General features: G+C 39.1%; 3 protein-coding genes across 5 annotated transcripts; 1 reads left to right on the forward strand and 2 right to left on the reverse strand.

Moving 5' to 3' along the window:
• The first annotated feature begins 5,898 nt into the window (after positions 1–5,898).
• Positions 5,899–9,906, forward strand: si:dkeyp-38g8.5 (uncharacterized protein LOC568385 homolog). 2 transcript variants are annotated; one of them, XM_067391036.1, is made up of 6 exons: positions 5,899–6,683; positions 6,785–6,914; positions 7,238–7,386; positions 7,566–7,659; positions 7,796–7,883; positions 8,468–9,906. In XM_067391036.1, the coding sequence occupies exons 1-6, from the start codon at positions 6,569–6,571 to the stop codon at positions 9,188–9,190; spliced, it is 1,299 nt and encodes a 432-aa protein (XP_067247137.1). In that variant the 5' UTR covers positions 5,899–6,568; the 3' UTR covers positions 9,191–9,906. The 2 variants fall into 2 exon arrangements, with proteins under 2 accessions (XP_067247137.1, XP_067247138.1); XM_067391037.1 differs by lacking the exon at positions 6,785–6,914 and having other exon boundaries at positions 5,899–6,115; positions 8,468–9,902.
• Positions 9,907–10,289: 383 nt separating this feature from the next.
• Positions 10,290–18,370, reverse strand: epyc (epiphycan). Of its 2 annotated transcripts, XM_067391033.1 has the most exons (10): positions 18,194–18,370; positions 14,707–14,790; positions 14,574–14,652; positions 14,045–14,305; positions 12,775–13,419; positions 12,292–12,402; positions 11,687–11,845; positions 11,175–11,377; positions 10,826–10,921; positions 10,290–10,523 (listed from the first exon to the last, which is right to left on the reverse strand). In XM_067391033.1, the coding sequence occupies exons 1-10, from the start codon at positions 18,368–18,370 to the stop codon at positions 10,353–10,355; spliced, it is 1,986 nt and encodes a 661-aa protein (XP_067247134.1). In that variant the 3' UTR covers positions 10,290–10,352. The 2 variants fall into 2 exon arrangements, with proteins under 2 accessions (XP_067247134.1, XP_067247135.1); XM_067391034.1 differs by lacking the exons at positions 12,292–12,402; positions 12,775–13,419; positions 14,045–14,305.
• A 6,321-nt stretch (positions 18,371–24,691) lies between these two features.
• kera (keratocan) lies at positions 24,692–26,178 on the reverse strand. The gene is made up of 2 exons (XM_067391038.1): positions 25,305–26,178; positions 24,692–24,874 (listed from the first exon to the last, which is right to left on the reverse strand). Exons 1-2 carry the CDS (start codon positions 26,164–26,166, stop codon positions 24,711–24,713), a joined length of 1,026 nt encoding a protein of 341 aa, XP_067247139.1. The 5' UTR covers positions 26,167–26,178; the 3' UTR covers positions 24,692–24,710.
• Between the last annotated feature and the right edge of the window lie 445 nt (positions 26,179–26,623).

Below are 26,623 nucleotides of genomic sequence, written 5' to 3' on the forward strand. Positions count from 1 at the left end.
TCAGCGTGATGACGTTTAATCTCCCCGACAGCTTCTGTAGTCCCATTTAACCGCTTGTTTCCAACCGCCTTTCTTAAGACATGTAATAGCTTAAAAAAAAAAATCACGAGTGGGGTAATGCTTATGTATTTTATGTCGTAGAATAAAACGTGAAAGTGTCTTGAGCTTGTGTTCACACACCTTATTTCAGCCATTAACCAAAATCCCATTAAAAAACCCAGACTCCAGCACAATGAAACCTTAAGTGCTAAAATGCTCATTTCTGCATTTTGGCCTACAAAGTGATGATACCTGCACCACTCTATTGCAACAGTATTTCAACATTACCTGATCAGCCCCATTGATTTCATTCATTAGTGCCTATATGCAGTGTAAATGGTTTAATGTACTCAAGGAGGCATAAAAGGTTCATTTTAAGCTAAATTCTTACCTTAATACACAAGAAACAGACTTTATCACATTTCATGAACATGCATCTTCAATTCTCACCAGCAGCAGTCCCCGAACTCCATGGGCCCCAATTGCACAAAATAACATTCAAAAGACCCTACAAATGCCAAATATTAAAGGGACACTCCACTTTCTTTGAAAATATGCTCATTTTCCAACTCCCCTAGCATTAAACAGTTGAGTTTTACCGTTTCCCAAATCGATTCAGCCGATCTCCGGGTCTGGCGGTACCACTTTTAGCATAGCTTAGCATAGTTCATTGAATCTGATTAGACCGTTAGCATCGTGCTTAAAAATGACCAAAGAGTTTGATATTTTTCCTATTTAAAACTCGAATCTTCTGTAGTTACATTGTGTACTAAGACCGACGGAAAATGAAAAGATTTTCTAGGCTGATATGGCTAGGAACTATACACTCATTCCGGCATAATAATCAAGGAACTTTGCTGCCGTACCACGAGTGCAGCAGTGCAATGATATTACGCAGCACCTGTGACCCCTTGCTTGCACAGGGAACGTGCCTTGTAACCATGGAGACATTTGTGAGAGATGCTGCCTAATATCATTGCGCCTGCTGCACCCATGGTACGGCAGCAAAGTTCCTTGATTGTTATGCCAGAATGGGAATATAGTTCCTAGCCATATCGGCTAGGGATGGGCATTTCAAGCAAAAATAATATTCGAAAATCGCTGGGAATTATTCGATTATTTGAAAATGCACCCCTCCCCCGCATCAACACACAAACAGTGGGAGAGAGACCATTCAAGCTTTCAATCTGTATATTGATAAACTGTTTAATTCATTGGAGAATATGCCGTCTTAACTCAAGCCATATAATGATTGTAATGTGCTAAAACATATTAATATGTTCGTTAATATAAGTGAAAGTAAAATCTGCATGGCCATTCATAACAGTGCGAAGCAGAGCGAGCGCTTTCAATTAATTCCTACGTTGAGCTTCCGGAGGAATAAACTGAAAACGCTCGCTTTCCGCCAGTGTGGACTATCAGTGTCGCTCGCTCGCGGCGTTCGCCTGGCTTTTGTCCAGTCCGGCACCTTTTTGTGGACACGCACCATGAATAACTGAAGGGATTTTACTTTCACTTTCAAATTAGCGCCAATTCGGGAGCGGTGACAAGTTATGATACCGATGTTGTTCCTGAACACCGGCAACACCGACTATCGCAGCAAGCTTACCTCAAGCCATATTGATTTTAGGCTGCCCAAACTCGTTATATCATTGTGAACAGCCTGAATGACGGCACGTGTGTCGTGTGAACACTGATTTTAACGTCTATGTTAAATGCCACGCTTGTCTATGTTCTGCTGTTTACAGCTTTTTAGGTGCGTTATTGGCAGCGCGCGCGCCTCCCTCTGGTTACATGAACGTGTCACCATTGGAAACATGAGGATTTTAAGACGACAAATCGCACAACCTATTCGATATTCTATAATTAAATCGACTAATCGAATATTCAAAAATCGTGACATCCCTAATATCGGCCTAGAAAATCACAACTTTTCATTTTCCGTCGGTCTTAGTACACGATGTAACTACAGAAGATTCAAGTTTTAAATAGGAAAAATATCAAAACTCTTTGGTCATTTTTTTTTTTGAGCGAGATGTTAACGGTCTAATCAGATTCAATAAACTATGCTAAGCTATTCAAAAAGTGGTACCGCCAGACCCAGAGATCGGCTGAATGGATTTGAAAACGGTAAAACTCAACTGTAACTCTAGGAGTTGGAAAATGAGCCTATTTTCAAAAAAAAAGTGGAATGTTCCTTAAGGTGGAGTAGCGATTTCTGAGAAACTAATGATATTTGACATCCCCAAAACAAACATACCTCTAACCCCCCCCCCCCCCCAATTCCCTATCTTGATAGCTCCGCCCCCAAATTCACAAACATTCTATGCAACACAAACAACTCCCCCCTAATGTGTATACACGCCCCTTACTGCTGATTGGCTACAAGTGTGTCAGATCTACTTTTAACAGCATTTCACAGAAATCCCTTACTATACCTTTAACTGTCATTTGCACAATTTCTTAACGCATTTCAAAACAAGTTCATTTTGCGATTCCAGAAGTACAGTATGCTTAAAATAAGTGGTTTAGAGAACAGATAAGTCATTTTACATGTTCTACACATTTGTCAGTTTAATACTTTTGGGTCTCTCAGTACACATGCATTTTGGGTCCATTAACTCCTACCCATATATTCCTGAAATCCTGCAGCAGTTATCCCAACATCCCCTTTGTGTGTTAACATCCAACTAAAACATTTATGAAAAAAAAAAAATCAGTTTATCAGCCTGCTATACAGGCTTTACTGTTATTTTAAGTATTGTATTATTGTCGTCAAGCAGATATGTACGCAGTCTTTGCATCTCATTTTCCTGAATTAATTTCATACAATGAATAAACAAGAAACAAGATGAAAGTCAGATGTATGTTTTAATAGTTAATACAATTATTGATAATTAATACAATCAATATTTACAAAAGTTCTCACAAAATAAGATCATATCACATGATAAAGACCTGAGTGCACTTGTGTGATTTGACATTCAAAGTTACCACATTTACCCAGCAGCGATGACCAGGCAGCCATGTGGCTTTGTCCCAAGGCTCTGGGGTGGGTTGCACAGACAGCTGAGATCCGTCGAGGAGGATCAGCAACCTGTAAAAGTCTCTCAAAAACACACATGCATCCGTAGGCAGAACAATGCATGCACATTTGTTCACAAATTACACTGCGACATCAGGTTACTGCAACGCTCTAACACCGCATACACAAAGGGTGGAGCGAGTTTACCTGCTGGCCACGTGGTGGTGGCCGTACTGGAGGCGGGGCGTGGCGTACACGTCATCACGCAGCTGTGACGCAGAGCGTTCCGCCTCCCTGAGTTGGAGTCTGCGCAATGCTGTGAGACAAGGAGAGCCGACAAATGAAACCAAATTCAACTCGTAACATGCAACTCAAAGAATTCTGTTGAATGCCTTGGCTTCAATAAAACATTGTTCGATACAATCACACATTTATAAAGGCCTAACAATAAAACCATTGGCATTTCACGCACATATTACTGTCTATGGTTTCACAGCTGCCCGGTCGTCTTGTTCCGACGAAATCAAGTCGAGTTTCGGAAATACGTCAGATTTCATTCCTGAAGAACACGTTCTCGAAGTCTCGCTGTTGAAAGTCCAACGATCTGTCGTAATCAGAGTCCGACAGTGAGAAAACGCTCTCATCAAATGGGACATGAATCTGCATTGAGAAATCATGGCTTACATCGCATGTCTCAAACGAAACATCTAATCGTTCAGCGTACTCCAGGTCCATTAAATACTGTGTTGTGTTCCTTGGTGCCATGGCAACCGCTGGTACGTAACTTTGATTCCTCGTAGCTGTAACGTAACCGTCAACACGGTCCGGACAAAACTGTCGTCTCTTGGTAGACCAGGCGCGGACCCGTCGCCTCTTTTCGCTGATTTTTGCTCGCAGAAACGTCTTCCTCTTTGATTTTGACCATTTCTTCTTATGAACAGACGCGGTCTTGGTGTCCTTCGGGTAGTTTTCTTTCATTTTCATGATTTCAAAACACATTACCAAAAAACAAAACACAGTCTTTGGTTAACCCAAATGTGGCGATACAAAAAGCACCGAGTGACTGAAATATAACCGTAAAGTTGACCAAAAAAGCTTTTAAAAAGATTCAACTGCGGCTGCTGTTGACTCGCCAACGCTCCAAAACGAATGACAAACGTGGCTAAGGAACGTGTGTCTTACGTACTTAAGAAACTTGCGGAAGTGACGTTTTTCGTTTTCAACGAATCAGCTTTCATCTCGTCTTATTCGGCGGTCATCAGACCATAGATATGAACGCAATAGTGCCCCCGTAGGATCTTTTCAGCAAAACTAGGGGTGTCCGATTCCTGTTTTTTTGGAGTCGACTCCGACTCCCACGGTAGGAGTCGGTGGAATCGACTCCTCGACTCCATTTACTGTACATCAAAAAAAGGGTCATAAATATGCCAAGATGGCAGTCCTTTACACGTTTATTTTATTTTTCCCGACACGAAGCCTTAAATCCCCTCATTAAAACAACATACGTTTAGCGAGACTATCCAAATTGGTCCAATTTAGAGATGACTTGTCGAGTAGCCGATCAGTTGCTAACTGCCGATACCTAATTTTACCGAGAGAAAAGTCACGAAAAACATCTGTGGTTGAATGTTATGTTAGAATTAAACGAGAAAGCAGGGATTCTTTCATGAATTCATCTCATAATGGTCGGGGGATGGCGCTAAACGCACATGACAATTGTCTTAAAAGTGCTTGGACACGAGAGTTAAAGATACTAAAACTAATACAATACATAAAAAATGCATACAATAATGTACATTTATTAATGTGTTTATTGTTGATGTGAGTTTTTTATTTATTTATTATTTTCATGTGTGGTTAGTTAAATGAACAAATGGAAAATCAAATCTATATTTATTGCAGTAATATAAGCTTCCATCAACACTAAAGCTGACATGGAGGTATGCATAATTACAAACTAAAGTCGTTCACTCCTTGCTTAGTGCACTTAACCATAGACAGTATGCACTTAACTGCCATTCGAGAATCAGTAAACAAGTGATTCCAGACACAGCAACAGTGTCGACACCTATGGTCGACATCGAGAGTTGATTCCTATGCTGGAGTCGACCCCGACTCTGGGGCTATTCAGAGTCGAGGTATCGACTCTTTTGGAGTCGACTCCCCATCACAAAAACATTGCAACATATTCAAACATGGAAGAAAAGCCATAGGGAATTTTATAAACACACAAACAAAATATGTATACAAACCATCCAATACACGTTAATTTTATAACACCAGGACCTTGTTTTTTCCGTTCCACTACCCAGGTTTAAAACGCTTTCTGTGAGATAAGCTTGTATTTCGTTCTGTTAATCATTTACATTAGGTAATTTCTGCTGTGCTCAAGTTCAAACAATTACAAATTCCGTGGCAGTCGGTAACTGTAAAAACAAAAAGATATATTTTTGCCAAATATTATAAATGCCAACTAAAGTAAGTTAGTCTACAAAGTAGTGAAGGAACGCTTTTGATCACTAGCTAAATGGCGTTTCGAAACCATTTTCGAGTCTTTTGTTTCAAATCTTCGCGTATTGAACTGGTCAAATAATAAAAAATGCATATGTTGTGGGAAAACATCTCGAAGAACATTACCAAAACATTTCATTTTGCAGTAAAATGAGTTACTTTGTTGACCTCACCAAAATGGCGTCACTCCCGTGACATACCTCAGTTTGATCCTGCTCTCTGCTGCCATCTTTGTATTGGAGAGACTTACGAAAAATAAAATGAATCTGTTTGTGAAATACATCTTTTCTTGCATCAATCTTTTCTGTAGGGAATATCCGAGATTTTGTTCTTTTGACCATAAATACAAAAAACATTCCTTTAATAAGTAAAGTAACTCCTCAGGATTGTCCGTATCAATGGGCGTATTTACATTAATGCACCGCCATTTACAGTAACAGCACCGCCAGCAGTTTTAGTCCAACAGTTTCGGGACGCGAGTTTGTAAATATGACAAGCGACAATGTAAAAATCAAAGACAGCACGTCGGGTCATATCTTAGTGAGTATCGAGCTTATTGCGCTTCTTTTGTCGATTCAAATTTTACATTAATGGGAAACATTAATGGGAAAATGTGCAACATCAAATCTCGACACTAAGCTGCTCATCGAGTAACGTTAGACATAGGCGGGTTTGAGACCACGACAGCTGACACAAAACGGGATGCTTTTGCGTTCATATGACGGAATAATTGTGCTCAATTAATTTATAAATAAACACACTGTGGTGCTTTAGTGAACAAGAAGCAATAATACATCGCACAAGATAGGCAGCAGAACTGTTAAATGCATATAATCGTGTTTCTCAACTCAAAAAGTGGAAGTGTATTTCAAATATGACATTGGAAGTGTCTCAGTGCATATTTGTCACTATTCTGGTCAGTATTACTGAAACAACTCTAAAAAATCCCTCTGTTGAACTGTCGACTGGGAATCGAAGTTACTCCTTACATCAATGCACGACGTGCTGCAGTGCCCCTTTTGCTCTGAAAGTGTATTTAATTCGACCAGAAATGACAAATTAAAACTGCATATGACAAAACATTTTAACAGGGCAGTTTTCCACGAGGGTGCGTACATCTAGTGTGTTTGAATAGCTTATATAAATATAGGTTTTGGTACGTAGTATTTTCATAATATACCATTTTTATGCTGTAGTTTTATGCTGTAGGTTCCTCCATTCACAGATGTGGATTTGACTGTCGACCATCGCTACATTATCACTACTGCGAAACTACAGTTTTACGAAGAAACGATTTTGAAAGTCATTTAATTGTTTATAAAGAAGCACATCCTGAAAGGTAGAATATAAATGCTTTCGTTGAGATTATAAAATATAAAGTATATTTATTTCTGCAATAAAATAACATACTGTTATACTTTATAGTTGCCGCAACTTTATACTGTGCGTATAGTATCAGCAAAAATGTATAGGTTTCATCATCAATTCCATATTTTTAAAGGTTTATACCAATTTATAAATGTTTTCCTGTTATGCATCACTTTTCCTGACTTTTTACATTGTGAGATATCACAGCAGTCCAATAGGTGGCGGTATGTAGACTCGGACCGTCATGAATCAACAGCAGAAGGAATAAACGTAACCCTCCATTTTCTCTTCTAGTGCCCTTCGCTTGTGCACTAGCGCCATGAGTAGCGCACTTGATGACTCAAAGACAACAGACGCAAGTATGGACCACGAACTTTATACTGTACAGAGTCCCTCTGAGGACATTAAGGATGGCCCAGATCATGCAGAATTCATTTATAAGAGTGAGTAGCAATTAATTTTATGCATTTAAAGTCCTAATGCATTTAATTAACTGTCCAATTTTAGCAGTTTAGCATTGAGCTGGCCAGGTAAATTGGATGCATGTATTACACAAATCACGTGTCCTACCTATATTAATATCTGAAATTCTGCATGTGTCTATATGTGTGTGTGTTTCAAGTGTCAAATGAAGAATTTGTTAGATTCGTGAAGTTGCGTGTGACCAACGACTCACTTTTCACTGGAAAGAGAAATTCTTCAACTCTGGCTTATAGGTAAAACAAAACACACATGCATACTCACCCATTCATGTCTTTGCACCAATAAATAAGTATACAGTAATTTTTTATGCTAGCAGCCTGCAGCAGTCAGTGTTTAAAATCTGCATAACTTTTGTAATCTGTGCTATAGGGCCATATTGAAAGAGCTGGGTCTTCAAAGGGAAATTTCTGCCAGCCAGGCCAGGAGGAAATGGGAAAACCTTAAGATGAAATATAAGGTATGATAATGCCAGGTTATGAGTGTTCAGTGCTTCTCAATCCTGTCATACAGGCCCCCAGCACTGTGCATTTTGGATATTGCCCATATTTAGCACACCTGATGCAAGGACTTCATGAACCTTTCAGTGCTCTGCATATTATATATATATATATATATATATATATATATATATATATATATATATATATATATATATATATATATACAGCTATGGAAAAAATTAAGAGACCACTCCAAGTTCAGAAATCAATGTTAAGTGGTCTCTTAATTTTTTCCATAGCTGTATATATATATATATATATATATATATATATATATATATATATATATATATATATATATATATATATATATATATATATATGAATGTGTTATATACCTAAACATATATAGTAAACAGCTCAATAACTATTTAAAATGTATGGTAATAGCATGAATGTATTATATAAATATACACATAACATTAATTAAAGTTATACACAAAATTAACTAAAAGACATTTTAATAGATATAAACATCAGAACATAATCTGCATGATCTGCGTTCTCACAAACTGTTTGTGTCTGTGATTGTGCGTATCAGGAAATGAAGAATCCCCCACCTGGTGTCTCGGTGAACCCCACAAACTGGCCGTGGTTCTCCCTCATGGATGATGCCATGGAGGGTAGACTCGCGGGAAGCGAAGTCACCCTAGACACTTCTTCTGTGGGCGATGACAGCGAGTATCGGCCGAACAACACCACGCGTAGGAGGAGCAAACGGGCGCGTGAGCCGAACAGAAGCGAGATCGAGCTGTTTGTCGAAGAGGATGACATGATGTCTGAAGAAATGGGGCGAGACAGGGCAGACCTGGACAGAGACAGGGATGAGATGGAGCACGAGAGGGCCATCCTGGAGAGCGATAAAGCTGCTATTGAATACGAGAGGATGGTCCTGGAGCGGGAGAAGATGGTTTTAGACCGAGAAAGAGCAGGAGTGGAGCGTGAACTTGCAGCATTGGACCGAGACAGGGCGTCTCTAGAGAGAGAGAAAGCCGCTGTGGAGAGAGATAGGGCCTCTGTGGAGTACATCCGAGCTCAGCTGGAAAAGGAAAGAGCGATTCTTGACAGAGAAAGGGCAAAGCTTGAACGAGAACGTGCCGTCCTAGAGCAGCAGCGTGGGATGGAGAAGGGGGAGCAGCCGGCTAATCTGAACGATAATTCAGAAGGAACTGACACCTCTATTCCCTTAGTGATGGAACCGGCTTCCTTGGAGAGGAGGCAGAAATTCCTCAACCTGTTTGAAAAGCTCATTGAGAACTTCTAAAACAGAACTGACTGTTCTGAATGGGACCCATTATGTATATGTTATTATTTTTGTACACCTTCTGTTTGAAGTAAAACCGTTTACTGTTGCCGGAAGTGGATTGTTCTGTGTTACAGTAATTGATTTTGTAATGTTAGTAGCTATTGTTTAAAAGAGCACTTTGAAGCGCTATGTGTTGGTTTCATGCCTTTGAAGACTTTACAAGCTAACAATGAAAACGTTAAGCCACCTCTGTTTTGGAGAGGTCATCAGAAATCTTTATTCAGGTGTGAATTTTTCCATACAAAACACAATGCTGAGCTAATATTTCCCCCCCATTCCCCCCAATCATTCTCAACCCCTTCAGCCAATACAACAGTTTTCATTTTGAAGGCCACTAGTCATAACAACAGCTTCTGATGTGATAGACCAAAATATTGCAGTTCTTGTAAAATTGGAGGAAAAAAAAAATTAAAAAACAAATCAGCTTATATATATTTATATTACAGTACAGACTTTACAACAAATTCATTGATAGAATGCTTTTATTGCATTAGTCAATTTACCTTTCAAGAAGTTCAGTGAGCGCCAGCTTCAATTAGTTTATGCTAATTATGATAAACATTTGTTAAATTCTATATGAATATTAACAATATTTCATTTACAATACAAACATATTTAAACAATTTGGGCTGGCTATTGCAGCTAGCCCCGAACAGGCAACAAGTACAACACACAAAATGAGAGTTTTCGTCGTGTTCAGATTTGCATTTGTAAATTAATGACATCTTGTTTTTTCTGATAGGTTCATTAGTATTTGATAAATAAAAAAAAAAACTTTCAGAGTTATGCTTGGTTCTCTGTTTCTCTAAAAGAGATTGTTTATAAGGTGAGATGTCATCAATCCAGATACGATTACAAACCTACATTATGAAAAGTATGTACTGTGTAAAAAGTTAGAAACACAAGCAGCGTAGAGTTGGAAGTGTCCACCAGAACTCCTGTGAGAGTGTGAGTTTATTTATTTATGCCAACCTCCTTTAAAGACAGCCATTCATATCCAAGTGTTTGCTTGAGCCCAAAGTAAAAAAAAAAAAAAAGAGAGGTACGCACAGAGGAGTTTTGATGCATGTGCATACATGTGAGTTTTGTACGTGTGCATTTGAGTGTGCGTTTTTTCGGCTTAAATAAGGGCACCAATGGGGATACGTGGCAAACATATGTAGGCCTGTGGGGTTCTGCTGAGGTTGATGGGATTACCATCCAGGCGAACATCCTCCAGAGCATTGCGAATGTAATTTAAGTCATGCGGATTGCAGAAGGTGTCCTCGTGCATCATCTGGATATTGTTATTCTGAATGATAAAACAGAGAATGTTTTAGATGTACCGTGCAGGTACATACATTTTATGTTTTTTTTGTTGTTGTTTTTTAACAATGTTTAAATTTTGTGTGATATAATCATAATTTTACTATGTGGATCACCAGAAAGATTGACAGTAAATTAATGCTTGGTTCAAGTTATTACTTTCTCTGCCATTCATAATAACTTTAGCAAGTTTCACAAAAATGTACACATAAATGTTAATATTTCAGTTAGGTGGCAAGTGCCATAGATGTCCACAGTGTGGCACTAGTGAGGTGGGAGTACAGGTACCTGTAGGTGCAGGGAGCGCAGACTGTCAGGCAAGGGAACTGGGATGTGGTCTATGTTGTTGTCAGTCAAGTAAAGGTAAAGTAGCCCTGGCATGTCCTGAAAACAGAAAACGAGTTGATGTCAATCCTGTCAAAAATTAGCTAAGGTACCCCATTCCCATAGGGACCGAACCATCATCATATTTTCTGCTGTCTGGAGTTTGTCTAATTTAAACAAACTTTAAGATGTTCCCTCAGGTCTACTTGCATAACAGTAGGCTATTACAGGTTCAAGGAACACCGTTCAGTAAAGAATGTGCTAAAGGCTATGCTTTATTAAAATCCATTTTAACTCTTATTGCTTCTCTCACCTTGAAAGCTTCTCTCTGGATGCCAGTGTTACCCAGCTGGTTGTGACAGGCATCAATAAGAGTCATGGAGGGTGGCAGAGCAGGAAGTTGTCTAATACTGTTCTCTCGTAATATCAACTCTTCCAGAGCAGGAAGGCCAAAGAAAGCATCATCATCAATCCTGGAAATGCCGTTGCTAGTCAGATCTATCCTCTTTAATTTATCTTTATGACAACAAAAGACAAAAAAGCCATTCAGTGAAATTCATTAAAACATTAAATAGTTTAGCATCAAGCTAAAGATGTCAAATTATGCTAACACTATCAGGTCAGGCTATGAAATATTAAGATTTTTAGACAAACTGCTGTCTATATGAACTCTAGGCCTCAAATAAACAGGAATTGTGAAGCATTGTTGAATTAAACTAGATATTCAACTAGAAAAAAATGTAGGGCAGGGCTCAATTTGATTCATTTTGATTTAATTTTGACATCATTAAAACGGTGTGATTTTCCCATTGATGAAGCACATACTCAAGTTGGCAAAGTCAGACTTGCTGATCCTGGCGATTTTATTGTAGCGGGCATAGAAATGAGTGGTTTCTTTGGAGAGGGGAGGAACACGCTCCAGCTTAAGGTCATCACAGTACACAGATCCGACCAGACAGGTGCACAGCATACAGGTAGCCATACCTTACCACCGGCATTCAGAAGACAAACACAAACACATATTAAAACACAGAAACTGTACTGATGCACATGCCAGCAGCAGCCTGTTTGGATACACAGAGCAAAGAGTTTTTGCACTTTTGTATCAGTCATTAAGAGACTGGAAAGCCACAATGTGTCACAAAGTCACATGAACATGTGCTGCAAACAGTATGCAGGGATCTTACTCCCTAAGGGCCACCTTAGTGCAGATATTAGCTCCATCCTCAAACACACCTGAACTAATCAAGGTCTTCAGGATCACTAGAAACTTCCAGGCAAGTATGTTGGAGCTAAACTCTGCAGGAAGGTGGCCTTCCAGGAGCAAGATTGGACACTCCTGCAGTATACTATTTAACACAAATAAATAGTGATCTCCGGTTAACAACAGAACTTCATCAGTTAACACATTATACAAGTGAAATACTGACCTGTTGTATCTGTGTCAATATCTGTTTCAATGTCAGGTACCACCCCTGACCCTATATCACCCCCAGTCCCCTCCAGGGGAGTGGTCGGGGTTGTTAGGAGTATCTCCTCCTCTTGTTAAACACAATAACATTAAGGTGTTAGAAGACAGATTAGCACATGGACAGATGAACAATGGAACAGGACAGACAGAGAGTTATATTGACATTGAGAAGTTATAATGCATTATTATTGTTATAATGCACACCAAAGCAAATGAACACACAGTTAACCAATATCAGCCAGTTAAATTGGTTTCCAGTGGGAATAACATTTGTAGAAAATGCTTGAAGTCTAGTATTGATGAGTGCGACAATAAGTTCAGTAGTGATTATATTACTTGTTCATCTAAACTATCCTTGAACCTAAAAAATAGCCAACACGCTCAGATTTGTGTCATAAATCTAAGTCATAGAAGTGCAAGGTATTGATATTATGGTACTGACCTTCATCTAGGTCAGGAATTAATAGGTCAGTGGTGACGTCTGGGGCCTCAGTCACCCCAGACTCTCCTGACTCCAAAGAGTCCACAGGCTCTCCAGTCTCCTCAGGTACACCAGACTCTTCAAACCCTTCAAAGGTCTCAGGCTTTTTAAAGACCTCAGGCACCCCAGAGATCCCAGACTCCCCAGACTCCTCAGGCACCCCAGAGATCCCAGACTCCCCAGACTCTTCAGGCACCCCAGAGATGCCAGACTCTCCATACGCGTCAGGCACCCCAGAGGTCCCAGACTCTCCGAATACATCAGGCACCCCAGAGGTCCCAGACTCTCCGAATACATCAGGTACCCCAGAGAGCCCAGACTCTCCTGACATATCAGGTACCCCAGAGGCCCCAGGCACTCCTGGGGCCTCAGATACCTCAGATTCTCCTGACACATCAGGTACTCCGGAGACCAAAGGCTCTCCTGATACCTCAGGTAACCCAGAGGCCACAGGCTCTCCAGATACCTCAAGCTCCCCAGAGGCCACAGGCTCCCCTGACATCTCAGGTAACCCAGAGGCTCCAGACACCCAAGAGATTCCAGACTCCCCAAAATCCCCAGAGGCCTCGTGTGGAAGATTTTCAAGCATCAGGTGGAGCTCCTCCTCTTGTGAGAGACAAGGTGGGGTGGCAAGAAAGAAATTAGCCTCCTCATTAGCAATTGAGAGATAACAGCTTGACAGCAATGCTGGTAATGATGACGAGGTAGCCATTTGGGATCAAGATTTTAACCAATACAAAAAAAAAAGTTAAATTGTGGTGTTGAATTACAGAACATGGTTACTTGCTTTAAAACTTGTTTTAAACCTCGCCACTAAGGTCTAACAGGTATAGACCATATATTGGACACCAACTCACCCACAGAAAAAAATACTATGCTGAAGTAATCAAGGACCCTCTTAAGCTACACTTACAAAAAAGTGTGAAATAATTGTACCTTTTGGGGTACAACAGTTTGTCACAGGTGAAGTACCATTGAAGAGACATATTTGTAACTTATTTACCCCTAAAAGATTAATAGTAGTATCTTAAGGGTACATATTACTATTCCTAAGGTACTAATATGCACCTTGTATGTGTAGATAAGGTACAATGTTGTCAACGGTACAAAAGTTATACCTTAAAGGGTACCGTACCAGTACCAACCTGTTGTACCCCTAAAGGTACAATGTTTGCACATTTCTTTCTGACAGCATAAATATATCAAGCAAACCAAAGTCCTGAATACTGACCTCCACCTGAAATTAATATTATGCCTGAACCAGAAAACCCAGAGACTCCAGAACCAAGGTCTCCTGAGTCCACAGATCCTGAAATGTCACCAGAGGCCCCAGAACCTCCAGAGCCCAAAGGCTCTCCAGAACCGGAAGCTTTTTCATCGAGCAAGTCTCCAGAGGCTCCAGAGCCCAAGTCTCCAGAGCCCAAGTCACCAGAACCGGAAATGTCCCCGGAAATCTGAAGGATGTCAATGGGCGTCAGACGAAGCTCCTCCTCTTGTTCAAGACAAGGTTAGGTGTTAGAACATTTATTAGAATTAGAATTACACTTAGAACCATATGGACTGGCTCAGTAAAGACTATGAGTGTTTTACTGGATATGATGCACATAAACAGCATAAGAATGATGCACATATAAAGTTAAAGAATTATTAAAACTCATTTAACCAATCGTATTGCTAGTTAAATGGAACAAAAGCATGATGGTTGGCAGGCTAGTCATGACAATTAGTAGTGTGTGCATTTGTACATGTATAGTACAGACCTCCCTGAGCACTAGGGCCCATCAGAGTCCCTGACTCCCCAGAGCCTGATGGAATAAGCTGAGGCTTTATGGGCAATTCCTTGTGTTCTCTCCCCTCAACTGTCCTCCGTTCTTCTTGTTCTTCATGCTCTACATTCTCCTCCTCTTCTTCCTCCTCCAATGAGGCACCATGTAAAGGATCAATGTCCTCATCAGGGCCCAAGGTGCCAATCTCGATCTGCAAGAAGAGTTCAGATCAGTACACTGTAATCATTTTTGTCATATTACAAACCAAAACATGGCTTTCTCAGACTGCTGATGATTACAGAACTGACAGAAAGTGCTGGGTTAAAAAGACTGCTGAAAACAAGTACATGATTATCTCAGTCTGTTAAGGTACCCAATACTGCTCCTGTAGGGCCACCAATCAACAGAGTCTAGCTCTAGCTCTAATTAAACATAACTGAATGTGCTAATCAAGGTCTTAAGGAGCTGAAGTCTGCAGGACATAGGCCCTCCATGAGCGGGATTGGGTGTTCAATCCCGCTCATGGAGGACCAACGTCCTGTAGAACTATACCGAACTGATTTAAAACTGTACTGATATCCCAAGTACAAACAATTTTTACATTAGACATCTGTGTAATCTACTAAAGCATTAAGTCTTGCAGACACATTTGATTGTAACAGAAACAATTCAGAGGTTCAATAGGAGGCGTGACTCAGCAAAAGGCCGTCCCTTTGAAAGAGTAATGGGCTTTTCACTGGGTATCAGGCCTATTCAGTCAAAGCTTTCTAATTCACCCTCTTCCTTACAATTGCTAATTGTTGTAAGGTGTGAGACAAATTACAGATCATTTTGATGTGCTGATTTTTAAAAACCTATTCTATTCATCTCAGAAAATTTACTCTGCATATGTGATGTTGACAGTTCTCTCAGCTTTTTGTATTCGATTCCGCTACAATCCAGAGTGGGGAGCTGTAAAACCATTCACAGTCTCATCTGCAAGCAGCTGCTATTCTCCAGAAATGGTCCTTGTGGAACCAAGACATACATGGTAGCAGAAAAATCCATATTTTTGCACATTTTCATTCCAGAGTGTTGTATTAACTCCAGAGACTGTGTCTCGTTTGTCTAACAGTATGGTCAACTTGAACATTCTAAAACTAAATAAATAAAAAATACCATTATTAAGCTGTAGAACAGTTGCTTTATTAAAATGGATTACACTATTAATTCTTTCAACATGTGTGAAGACAAATGGCCAAAACCTACTTATGACGAGAGCCAGTAAAACAACAAGTCTTCAAGGGCCTTTCTTAGAATATGCTTGCTTTTCATACACCAAACTAGTCAAATATGCAAAGCCAAAGGCTAAAAGGATGGCTGAAATAAATCAACAACATGTACAGCAATAAACAGTGGCATTGACTCATTTCAGATACCAGAATGCATGAGAGCTTTCTAGACCCTAACAAAATCTTTTCTACAACAGCCAGGCCTGTGACTCACAAGCCTGTCAGCATTTTGTTCTTTACTCAAAAAATAAAGAAAAGGGTAGAAGATGATTTAATGAGGGAATTTACATTGTCTAAGTGTTGTGTATGTTTGAAAGTATTTAAAAACAAAAATCTTTCTGTTGTGGAAGTTTAACAGTGCAACAATTTGTTTTATACTGTTTCAACTCACTAAGGGGTCATTAGGTTCAACTGAAAGCTAATTCTATATTTTTATCAGCTGGGACTGAAGATGATGGTGGAAATATAGGAAAAAGTAATAATTTATTAAGCATAGATGTAACTAGCACTGCATGCAACTATGCATTATATGCCTTTATGCTTTTTCAGAAACCTAAAAAAACAGTCAGATGTGTATTTCTGTAAGTTCGACCTTAAGAGCCTAAGATTCACGTTGGACCAGCAGCAACTTTTCAACAGCAACTCTATTGAGAGTGTAAAATACACCTTACATGTCCTTGTTCATACATGCTTTTAGACAGACAAATGCAGAAAGGCATGCACCACAGAAACCTACAAGCACTCTTACATTTATAAGTAACTTCAACTTAAAACTGTGCGAAAAAGAAGAAACTTAGCCCAAGAGCCAAACTACTGAGTCTTAAGATGCACTCAGTTATACATTGTAGCGGCAGTTTTAATCAGCTACAGTTCTGAATCTGTAAAGAAAACTCTCCACATGAGGAGAAACAATACATATTTGCCCAAATTATTTATAATATCCTAAAGAGCTGAAAACTAAGCACATTACACAAGGAAAATGTGTTGTAACTCACAAGTGTGCTTTTGGTTGTGGGTTTAACTACATAACATTCACATCAGGATCAAGTTAAGTATTTTGGCTTTGATGTGATTCTTCTAAAAATCCATATTGGCTTGTGCCAGTCAAGCATAGTTTTAGCCTATCTTTTTTCCATGCCAAAGATGATAAACTGGTCATTGTTCTCATTGTTATATCATAGTTATTACTGAATAAATTACTTCATACCTGCAGCTCAACTTCTGGCAAGCAAACATTGATCAGTTTATTGTCCAGAAATGTTGTAACATCAACAATTTAATAACAATTTAATTTAATAAAGCATGTAAAGATGGGTATAATTAAGTATTTTAATACCAGAGCAACTATCCAGCCAAAAACGTCACTTAAGTGAAATAATCTGGCAAACAAGTATGGCTAGTGTTGTACAACTATTGATTATGAGTGAACTTCAGTACAGAAAAATGCCAGTATCTGCCTCTCATTCAACAAGGTTGTGCCAGTGGAAAATTCAGTTGAGAACATTTCACGTTCAACAACATCTGGTTTGTCCATCATACAAATGATATGTTGTCTATGAGAAGTATTTGTTATATTAAAGAAAGAAATATAAATCAGTCTGACACACTGAACTTTACTGCAGCAGTATGCCTGTCCATGAGCAGTTTTTTTTTTTAAACAAAATACATTGAAGTACAAGAACAAAAACAATCTTTGAATGCAAATGATGAAGTATGTCACAAATTTACTTTGACAGCTTTGTATCGTAAAAAGGCAATAAACTGAAAATGATGTTTCTTATGGAGTTACACATCACCGAGAAGGGACTAACATTAGTATGCACGGCCGAAAAACTGATCTGCAATCAGAGAGGATGAGTAAATACAGGCCCACATGCCCTCAGTGACCGACCCTGAAGCACAGCAGCTGGGTTAAAACCAGTTTCTAAATGAAAATCATAAACCAAAGACTGACATAGCTGGATATGATTATCTCCAGGAACATTTGGAGCAAATGAAAAGTTGTCAAACACCCTGAAGCAAAACTGCTGCAATACATTCCTGCATGACAATTCAAACTGAGCCCAATGCTTGAGCATTAGCCATCTCAACAGGCTGGAGGAAGTTAATGAATATGCAAAGAGAGGAATCTTAATCAGGGTCCAGATATAAATAAGACTTGATCCAAAACCCTTACATGTGACATGTAATTGAAGATATTTCACTTGCTTGAGTTCAGGTGCTAATGCAAAGCTCATTTATGGAAAATCCCTGTTATTGAGGTCACAACATGAGCATATTGACATTTGGCTGCCCACATTAACATATCAGGATGATTTATGAAACCTTGAATGAGACTCTTACCTGTGGTTCATCAATTGCATCATAATAGTCATAGACTTCGTCGGCATCCACATTTAGGTCTAAATCCACGTTGTTGTTGTCATATTTCTCTAGTTCTGCTTGCCGAGCGTATCTGGGGGGAGAGGCTGCCACCACACACAGGACCAGGAGTCCCCACATCAACCTCAGCGTTACCATCTTCCTGCTACACATAGAATCAGATGGATTAAAGTCTGGTGAGATCTTAAAATGCTCATGTAGAAGAGCGACAAAGTAGTAAACAGGGGACAGAGGATAGTTTGAACAGAATGCTTCTTAAAAAACAAGGTTATCTGGCTCACTTCTACACGTCATTTAAAAAGTTGCTCCTTTTTGGGGTATATATATATATATATATATAGGTACAGATTTATTTTTGAGGTACATAGATATGACAGCAAAGATGAATAAATAACAGATATCCAATCAGTAGTCTATTGTTACCACCTCTGCATAGTTCTGTGCCATAGGAATAAAGACATTTGAGTTTTGTAAGGTTGGAGAAGTGTTCATTAACAGGGTGTAGACAGCCGTAATACTGAAATATAAGCCTTTAAAGGATTAGATCACTTTGAAATGAAAATTAGCCCAAGCTTTACTCACCCTCAAGCCATTCTAGTTCTATATGACTTTCTTTTTTCTGACAAAGACAATCAGAGAAATATTAATAAATATCCTGACGCTTTATAATGGCAGTGATAGGTTTCAATGAGCATGTGCTGAACAAAGTGCTTCCATCCACATCCATCCATCATAAACGTGTACTCCACACGGCTCCAGAGTGTTAATAAAGGCCTTCTGAAGCAAAGCGATGCATTTGTGTAAAAAAAAAAAATCCATATTTAAACAAGTTATGAAGTCAAATATCGAGCTTCTGCCAGACCACCTTCTGTATTCAACGTACGCAGAAAGTGTAAACCTCTTGCAGTTCACAAAGCTTACTCTACGTCATGCGCCTTCCCTAATAAACGTACGCTAAAAAGCGTAATTGGCGTGACGTCAGTTTACACTTTCTTCGTAACGGAAGGCGGTCTGGCTGAAGCTCAATATTTGACTTGAAATATGGATATTTATTTTACACACATGCATTGTTTCGCTTCAGAAGGCCTTCATTAACACTCCAGAGCCGTGTGTAGCACATATTTATGATGGATGGATGCACTTTGTTCAGCTCATACTCATTGAACCCTATCACTGCCATTATAAAGCTTGGATGCGTCAGGATATTTATCAATATTTCTGCAATTATGTTGAAAGAAGAAAGTCATATACACCTAGGATGGCTTGAGGGTGAGTAAAGGTTGGGCTACTTTTCATTTCAAAATGAACTAATCCTTTAAAGTCTTTAGCTCACTTACAAGGGCCAAGAAGCCAACACCTAACCTAGCAGCCATCTTGAATCCCCTCAGTGACTGCTTTGTGTGTTAAAGTTGAAAGGTCAGAGGTGAGATGGCTGACATCATAAAAGGTTTCTTTTTAAACATAATTATGATATATAAAGCATTTTTTTTGTTGAAAAAAAAACACACATTGTGAAAAAAAGTTTACTTATAAAATGTTTTTTGTTCTTTGAATATATACGATTCCATGAAGATCCCCCTGAAAACTTAAAGAATGTGGGTAAATTATCTATTGCAAATTTATGCTAACATATAGACTATAAAACATGGTTATTTTCACAGCTAGTCATCAGCTGGCTCAGAGAGAATCTGCAGACCTTTTTTCCATCTTCTGTTCTGTGCTGATTTTGGTGGAAAACTCTGCTGATTGGATCCTTTGGTTCTGTGGGAGCAGATTCTACATGGCCCTATAATTCTTATTAACAATGTCCAAAACTCAAAATTTTTACTGGTGTCTGTGATAAAGATTTGTGAAATATTTAACTGAAGTATTATCCGTTCTCATACACTTTCTTTTCCTCATCTTCTTAATCTCAATTGCTTTGTATTCTTTCTAATGTTTAATATATAATGTTTTTTTTTGTTTGTTTGTTTTTTTTTTCTTTAACAGTAGAGTTATATACATTTCTTATGAAAGATAAGAGGCACATAGGAAAGCAATGACCAGCTGGAGTGGAAGAAGAGAAGGGTGCACTTGATGGGCAGACCAAGTTCTGGTCCTCAGGGTGAGACGGAGAGAGAAGCAAGAGAGAGAAAGAGAGGGAGAACTCTGACAGAGCTCCTTTATGAGTGTGTGTCTCTACACTCAAGTTCGAAATTCCACCGAGGTTTGTGGACAGCATTGCAGTGAGTTACGATCTCTCTCTATTTCTCTCTCTCTCTTTCATACAGACAAATCCACGTAACTCTCAGTGAAAGGCTATTTTGGTGCATAGCTGCTCTCTAGAAACCACTACATTTTTAAACATGAATCAGTTCCCTGTGGGTTTCTGACAGCCAATCAACACATGCCATCTCATCACATCATGAATAGAGATTATATAGCGGCGATATCGATTAGAGACGCAAACTAGTTCAGTCCGTATCTACGAAAGAAAAAAAAACGTCTCTCAGTAAAGCTTTAGTGTACCAATGCATGACAGCTTCAGCAGGGAAATGCTCAAAGAGGGACTATACTGAACACAGAGCTCGGCTTTTACAAACTCCCGGCAGTGTTTGCAGTGTGTAGACCCCGTGCGAGTATGTGTGTGAGAACTAACTATCCCAATGTTGTTTTTGGCTCTAACCAACAGCATTCCACATGTTCATTGATTCTACTATTTCTTCTTCAAGTGGTGCAGCCAATATCGCCAAATGTATGACTTATTTTCTTCCAATAAGTCAAAATGCTAAAATATACAAGCACTGTAGCCTACGTAAACACATATTACAGACATTTCTTATCTTTTTAGTAACCCTGGCAATTTCCGTTATAACTTATCAGATTTGAAGATTTAAAACGGGAAGTTTGTGTAATATGGCCTTTGACCTTGAACACATTAACAATATATCAGACATCAAAAGTCTCCCATTACATTTTTTTGCAAATAATCTTATATGTTTTTTTTTTTTTTTTTTTTTGTAAAGCTTAACAAAATCAACTATCCTCTCAAAAATCAAGCAGAAACATCATCACACTCAAAGCGAACCCCAAAAATCCAAGGAATGGAAAACTGACCATTATAAAGAGCATGGATGAATTGCTATCATTACCACACGTCCCACTTAAAATTGTTGTAAATCACTGTCAATATCATAAGAACATTCACCAAGATCATGGAGAGAAGTCTCAGTAAAGTCGGTCGTGTGTATTTTTCACAAATGTGCATTATTGTTACAAGAATTACAAAAAGATTAATAAATACCATGGTGTGCACCCAAATATTAAAATCATAAAGCCAGTCATATACAAGAAAAAAAAAAAAAAATGAAAACCTCAGTAGAGTCATTGAGGTGCATTTTTAGCTTTTTTAGCTTAGCCTCAGTGGCCAAGTACCACTGAGGCTAAGAAGCTGAAGGGGAAGCCCTTGGGTCCAATCCCTGCTCTAAAGCACAGCACCAGCATTTAGAAGAACATACAGAAGAACCCTTACCTCTTTCTCCTCCTTTCCCAAATGGTCCAGTTCTTCAGATCGGACAGGCAGAGGGTTGGTGGGCCTGGCCAATGGCAACAGGTCACTCACGGTGAGAAGGCGAGTGTGTATCTGTGTGTGGATGTTTCTGTGTGTGTGACGTGAACGTGTGCACACACTCGCAGACCTGTGTGCCCTACCTGCCTGTGTGTGTGAAGGTAAGAAGTGAGACTGAGAAAAGGGAGAAATTGAGTTTTGGTCACATCTACAGCAGCGCCCACCCCATACCACACTGCATCTCTCACACACACACACATACACACACACTGAACAGACACACAATTTGCACGCTGACAGACCCCCAACTGCCAAAATCCTTTAATCCCTTACAACCATCTTTCTTTTTTGTTTCCCAAAGAGACACATAAGTAATTCAGTCCTAAGTATGAGATATTTGTCTTCCTTTTCCTGAGGTGAGCGTGAGGCATACTCTGCTTTCATGTAGGGATCTGCAGGGCCCCAGCTCACAATGGGCCCTCTGTAAGGCTCCACTGTTAGTGCAATGCTGAGAGGAGAAAAGGCCTCCATTCTGCTCTGCGCCAGGACTCAGACCTCTGCTCACTACCTATGTGCAGAGATGCAGTGCACTGCAGAAAACCTGCTAACCTATTAGGAAGTGGCATACAAGTGCCTTCTTCATGTTCGGTGGGATGTTATTACAGGCCTCAACCTCTTTTTCCATACTAATTCTCTTTCTCGGCAGCTCGATATAATCATATTCCTGCTGAGTCACGTGAAATAAAAATCCAGCATTAATTTGTTAAGGACTAGGACTGTTAAGCAATTCAAATTAAAAACAAATGGCACACATGCATTTTGTTTCACTCTCACTGACATGTTTAACCACTAATCTCACTTTGTTTGATTAATGATGACGTTTAATGGGTGGGCAAAAATATCTACTATTTGCAGCCTGTTTTATATAGCTTTAAGAGGCACCAAAAGAAGTGCTTAGCATGCACCAGTATTCGTGCAAACCCACTGAAGCAAAATCCATTTACTTGCACGATCAATTTGAGCAGCACAGGCCTGCACTGTGTAGTAGGGGATTTAATATAACACAGCGAGTTATGTCTAAAGTCAGCGTAACAGATGCGACCAAAAATATATGCTTTAGGCTTGCAGTATAAATGCAGTCATTGTTTCAACTGATACCTGGGTATACTGTGCACTCATTGTTGCTCTTTCTCTCTATTAGACATGTATAAATATTTAAAAGAAAGTGTTCCAGAGTCTTTTGTTGCACTTTATTTTGTTTTAAAGGGTTTTGTAACCGCAAAGCACTTGGATCATAAATATGCGCTGGTATAGTAGCTCTCATATTACCCATCTACTCATGAGAAGTTTTGCAATACATTTGAAAATCTTTTCAAACAAACCATCTAAAAAGACTGGAACTGCTTTTTGAAGGAACTGCATGTTTAGCAAAATCTAAAACGAAGTGTTTGTTAAAATCACGAGTCTGAATACAAGTTACATTATTGTACTGTAGGTAAATACATTGCTTGTGGATTATATCTTCTTTAATAAAGAGGATGCCTGACTTGATATGGACCCTTCAGGTCCTTACTTAAAGCAGTTTTCAATAACCAAAATGTTTCATGTATATATAAAATGAATCAGTGAAGAGACGATGCTGGACCATTGAAACCAGTTTAATCAGGACATCAAACAAAAGTTGTCTCATATTATCCCTTTTGACAGTCTTAATGGTTCTCACAGTTAGTGATATTAATTCCTGTCATTTTTCTGCAAAGAATGTTGCAGTGATAAATGAAAACATGAAAAATAATTATCACATTTGTGCGTTGAAAAAGAATATTCACATTATTTTATACCCTAGAGGAAAATAAGTCTTAAAATGATTCAGAAGGTTCTCTTGTAGTACCATTGTCAACTGCTAAATTTAAACTGTATTTATATATTAATTATCAGTATGTCACAGTACAATTAATGACTGAAGTGCTTAATCTATAAAATTTATATTTAACACTAAATATTGATTGAATATTGATTGTACAAAGATGTAAAGAAATATTAAAAAAGTAGAAGTAAACTTACTTTAAAAAAATAATACATGTCAGTACATGTCATTCGCTACAACAGAGGAAATAAACAATTGTGTCTCTCAAATTTCAAACTTCTGTTGGTGCTGTTACTGAGAGTTACCATGCACTGAATAAAATCAATTAAACCGTTGCTATATACTAAGTTCACTACCAGAAAATTTGGCTCCAAAATCAAACCACAACTCTTTTGTCCAAAAACACCCCAGAATTGTGTGGTGAGGTAAAACCGTCTTTTGGGTAATGCTACACTTACTAAGATCTTAACTTCTGCACAGGATGGGGAAATGACATTACTTGCAAATGAAGACAATTATATTTTGGAGCTTTCTATATGATACAAAACTTTTAACATAATGGTGTTTCTGCAGGACTGTTAGTTTCCCATATGAAATCAAGGAAGGCACAGTGGTTTTACAATACGGCCATGAGAAACCATCTACAAATGCACATATGAACCAGTCTTATGGATCTTAACCCTGCTGAAAAGACCAGGACAGGAAGCCAAAATATGTCATATTTTGGATACTGGTATTCCCACTCAGCTTCTTCACTAGCTTAACTAGATGTGCTTTCTTGGCAAAGTTCCACCAGAAAGATGCTAGTCAAACAGCTTTATCAGCTTAGTTTCACTGGCCTACTAGATAGACCAACTCTAGTTCAGTACAAACCAGCATAAGTCAATCTGGACCAGCATGGAAATTCATTCCAGTCTTGGCTGGTCTTTTCAGCAGTGTATGGTTTTCAATTTTCTAACCAAAAAGATAGCCCTTTATTTGACCCTTTTCAAGTGTTTTAGTTTACATACATTTTCAGTTCTGGTGGATGAAATGGACAGGAGTATCTAGATGGTGTGGCACCTTCATATGACAATAGCTCTAAGGAGACGGAAACACATCATCAGCTCTCGTGGAATAGGGGGTTTGATCTCATTACCATCAAGGCGAAGGTAACGGAGACGTGGACCATTCTCATCAAGGTAATCATCAAGTGCACCAGGTGGACAGATGTCCGAGCTATTCACACCTATGAAAATGATAGAATATATCTTACTGATAAAGTCACAAACATGCTGGTACAAAACATCCAAACTCTAAGGCAGTTTCCTTGCTACTTAGTCAGTCAAAAACTTAAGTGGTGTTTTGTCTATGAAGGAAACTGGTTTCAGACAGGTTTCCAAAGGCATCAAAGTCTTTAGAGCTTTACAGATAACCAAGCAAGTATAGACTACAGTATTTCATGGTCGAAATGAAGTCATCAGTTTCAGATACATTCATTGTACGAATTTTGTCAGAACAAGGCAATTGTATGAACTGTGATACTTTTGAGGCATGTCTGTATTAACTAATTACTATGTTTAATTCAATTTTAATTAAATGTTAATGTTTCAGCAAGGAATACAAAGGAAGTCAAAATGGAAAACCGTGCATGTTCAGAACTTTGGTTGTGGACTTACTCTTGATCTTATTGTGATCCAGATGCAGGTGCTCCAGGCCAGAAGAGATAACGGGCACCTCTGTGAGCTGGTTGTGAGAAAGCTGTAGATCAAGGATGCTGGAAAGGTTAAACACGTTTTTTGGGATACCTCCATTAGCCAGCTTATTGCGGTTGAGCCTGAGAGACACCACTTTCGGAAGACCCTTGAAGTACTCAGCCGGAATCTTCTCAATGTTGTTGCCATCCAAAAAGATCTGTGTGGTTGTGGGTGGTAGGCCGAGGGGCATGCTGTTTAGCTGATTCTTTGCTAAGTTGATCTGGATCAAGCTGTTGAGTCCTTTCAGACTGACCTCAGTCACTGCATCATCCTGTAGCTTGTTACCTTGCAGATCCAGTAAGGTGAGATGGTCCATTCCAGAGAAGACACCGGCTGGGATCTTTGAGATTCTATTTCGGGACAGCCGTAACTGCTCTAATTTGGCAGGCAGAGGAGATGGAATGGAAGTCAGCAAGTTGTCTTCCATGTAGAGGTGTACAAGGTTAGACATAGCCTTAAGAGCGTCAGCCTCCAAGCCTTCGTTTGTGATTTTGTTGCGGTTGAGGTTGATCCACCTAAGCTGTGTGGCATTGTGCAGAGCATCAGTTGAGAGGACATCAATGAGATTGTTCTGGAGGTACAAGTACCAGGTATAAGGAGGGATGGCAGGTATGCGTTTTAGACCCTTGTTGTCACAGTAAACAGCATTAGGGAAGCTTGGAGGGCAGTTGCATTCTTTAGGACATGCATGGAGCTGAGAGATCATGTGCTCATAGGGAACTTCATCAGAGCGGACTTGGCTGGCCAAAATTAGGGCCACAAATGCAACCATGAGCCACTCCATGGTTAGGTTTAACCTAGAAAAACATGGAGAAAAAAAAGAAGCAGCAAAATTAGCTGTTATCAATATTAAAACTATGTAACTATTAGAGATAAAACTAAATACTTAATTTTAGTACTAAACAGGACTGTCACTAAAGTTTACAGGACTTGGCCCACTTGTCACAGGGTCTGGAACAATTTTCCTAGCTGACCCCTGCTATACATCCACCCTATATTACCCCAGGTTCTCTCTAAGTGGATAAACTCATTGACAAATTAGGAACATCCTCTAGTTAAGATTATCATTCCCCTTGTCTTCATCGTCTAAGTAGTAATCCTCTTAAACTCCGAATATGCTGCCAGGTCAACCTTAATTGACTTAAGCCTGGCATAGTGCTACTCATCTCCATTCAGAAGACAGTTACATCTTGGACAAACATAAGGCTTCAGGTATGTGAATGTCTGACTACTTCTAGATA

Source organism: Chanodichthys erythropterus, chromosome 8 (genome assembly GCF_024489055.1).
Source record: "Chanodichthys erythropterus isolate Z2021 chromosome 8, ASM2448905v1, whole genome shotgun sequence".
NCBI lineage: Eukaryota > Metazoa > Chordata > Actinopteri > Cypriniformes > Xenocyprididae > Chanodichthys > Chanodichthys erythropterus.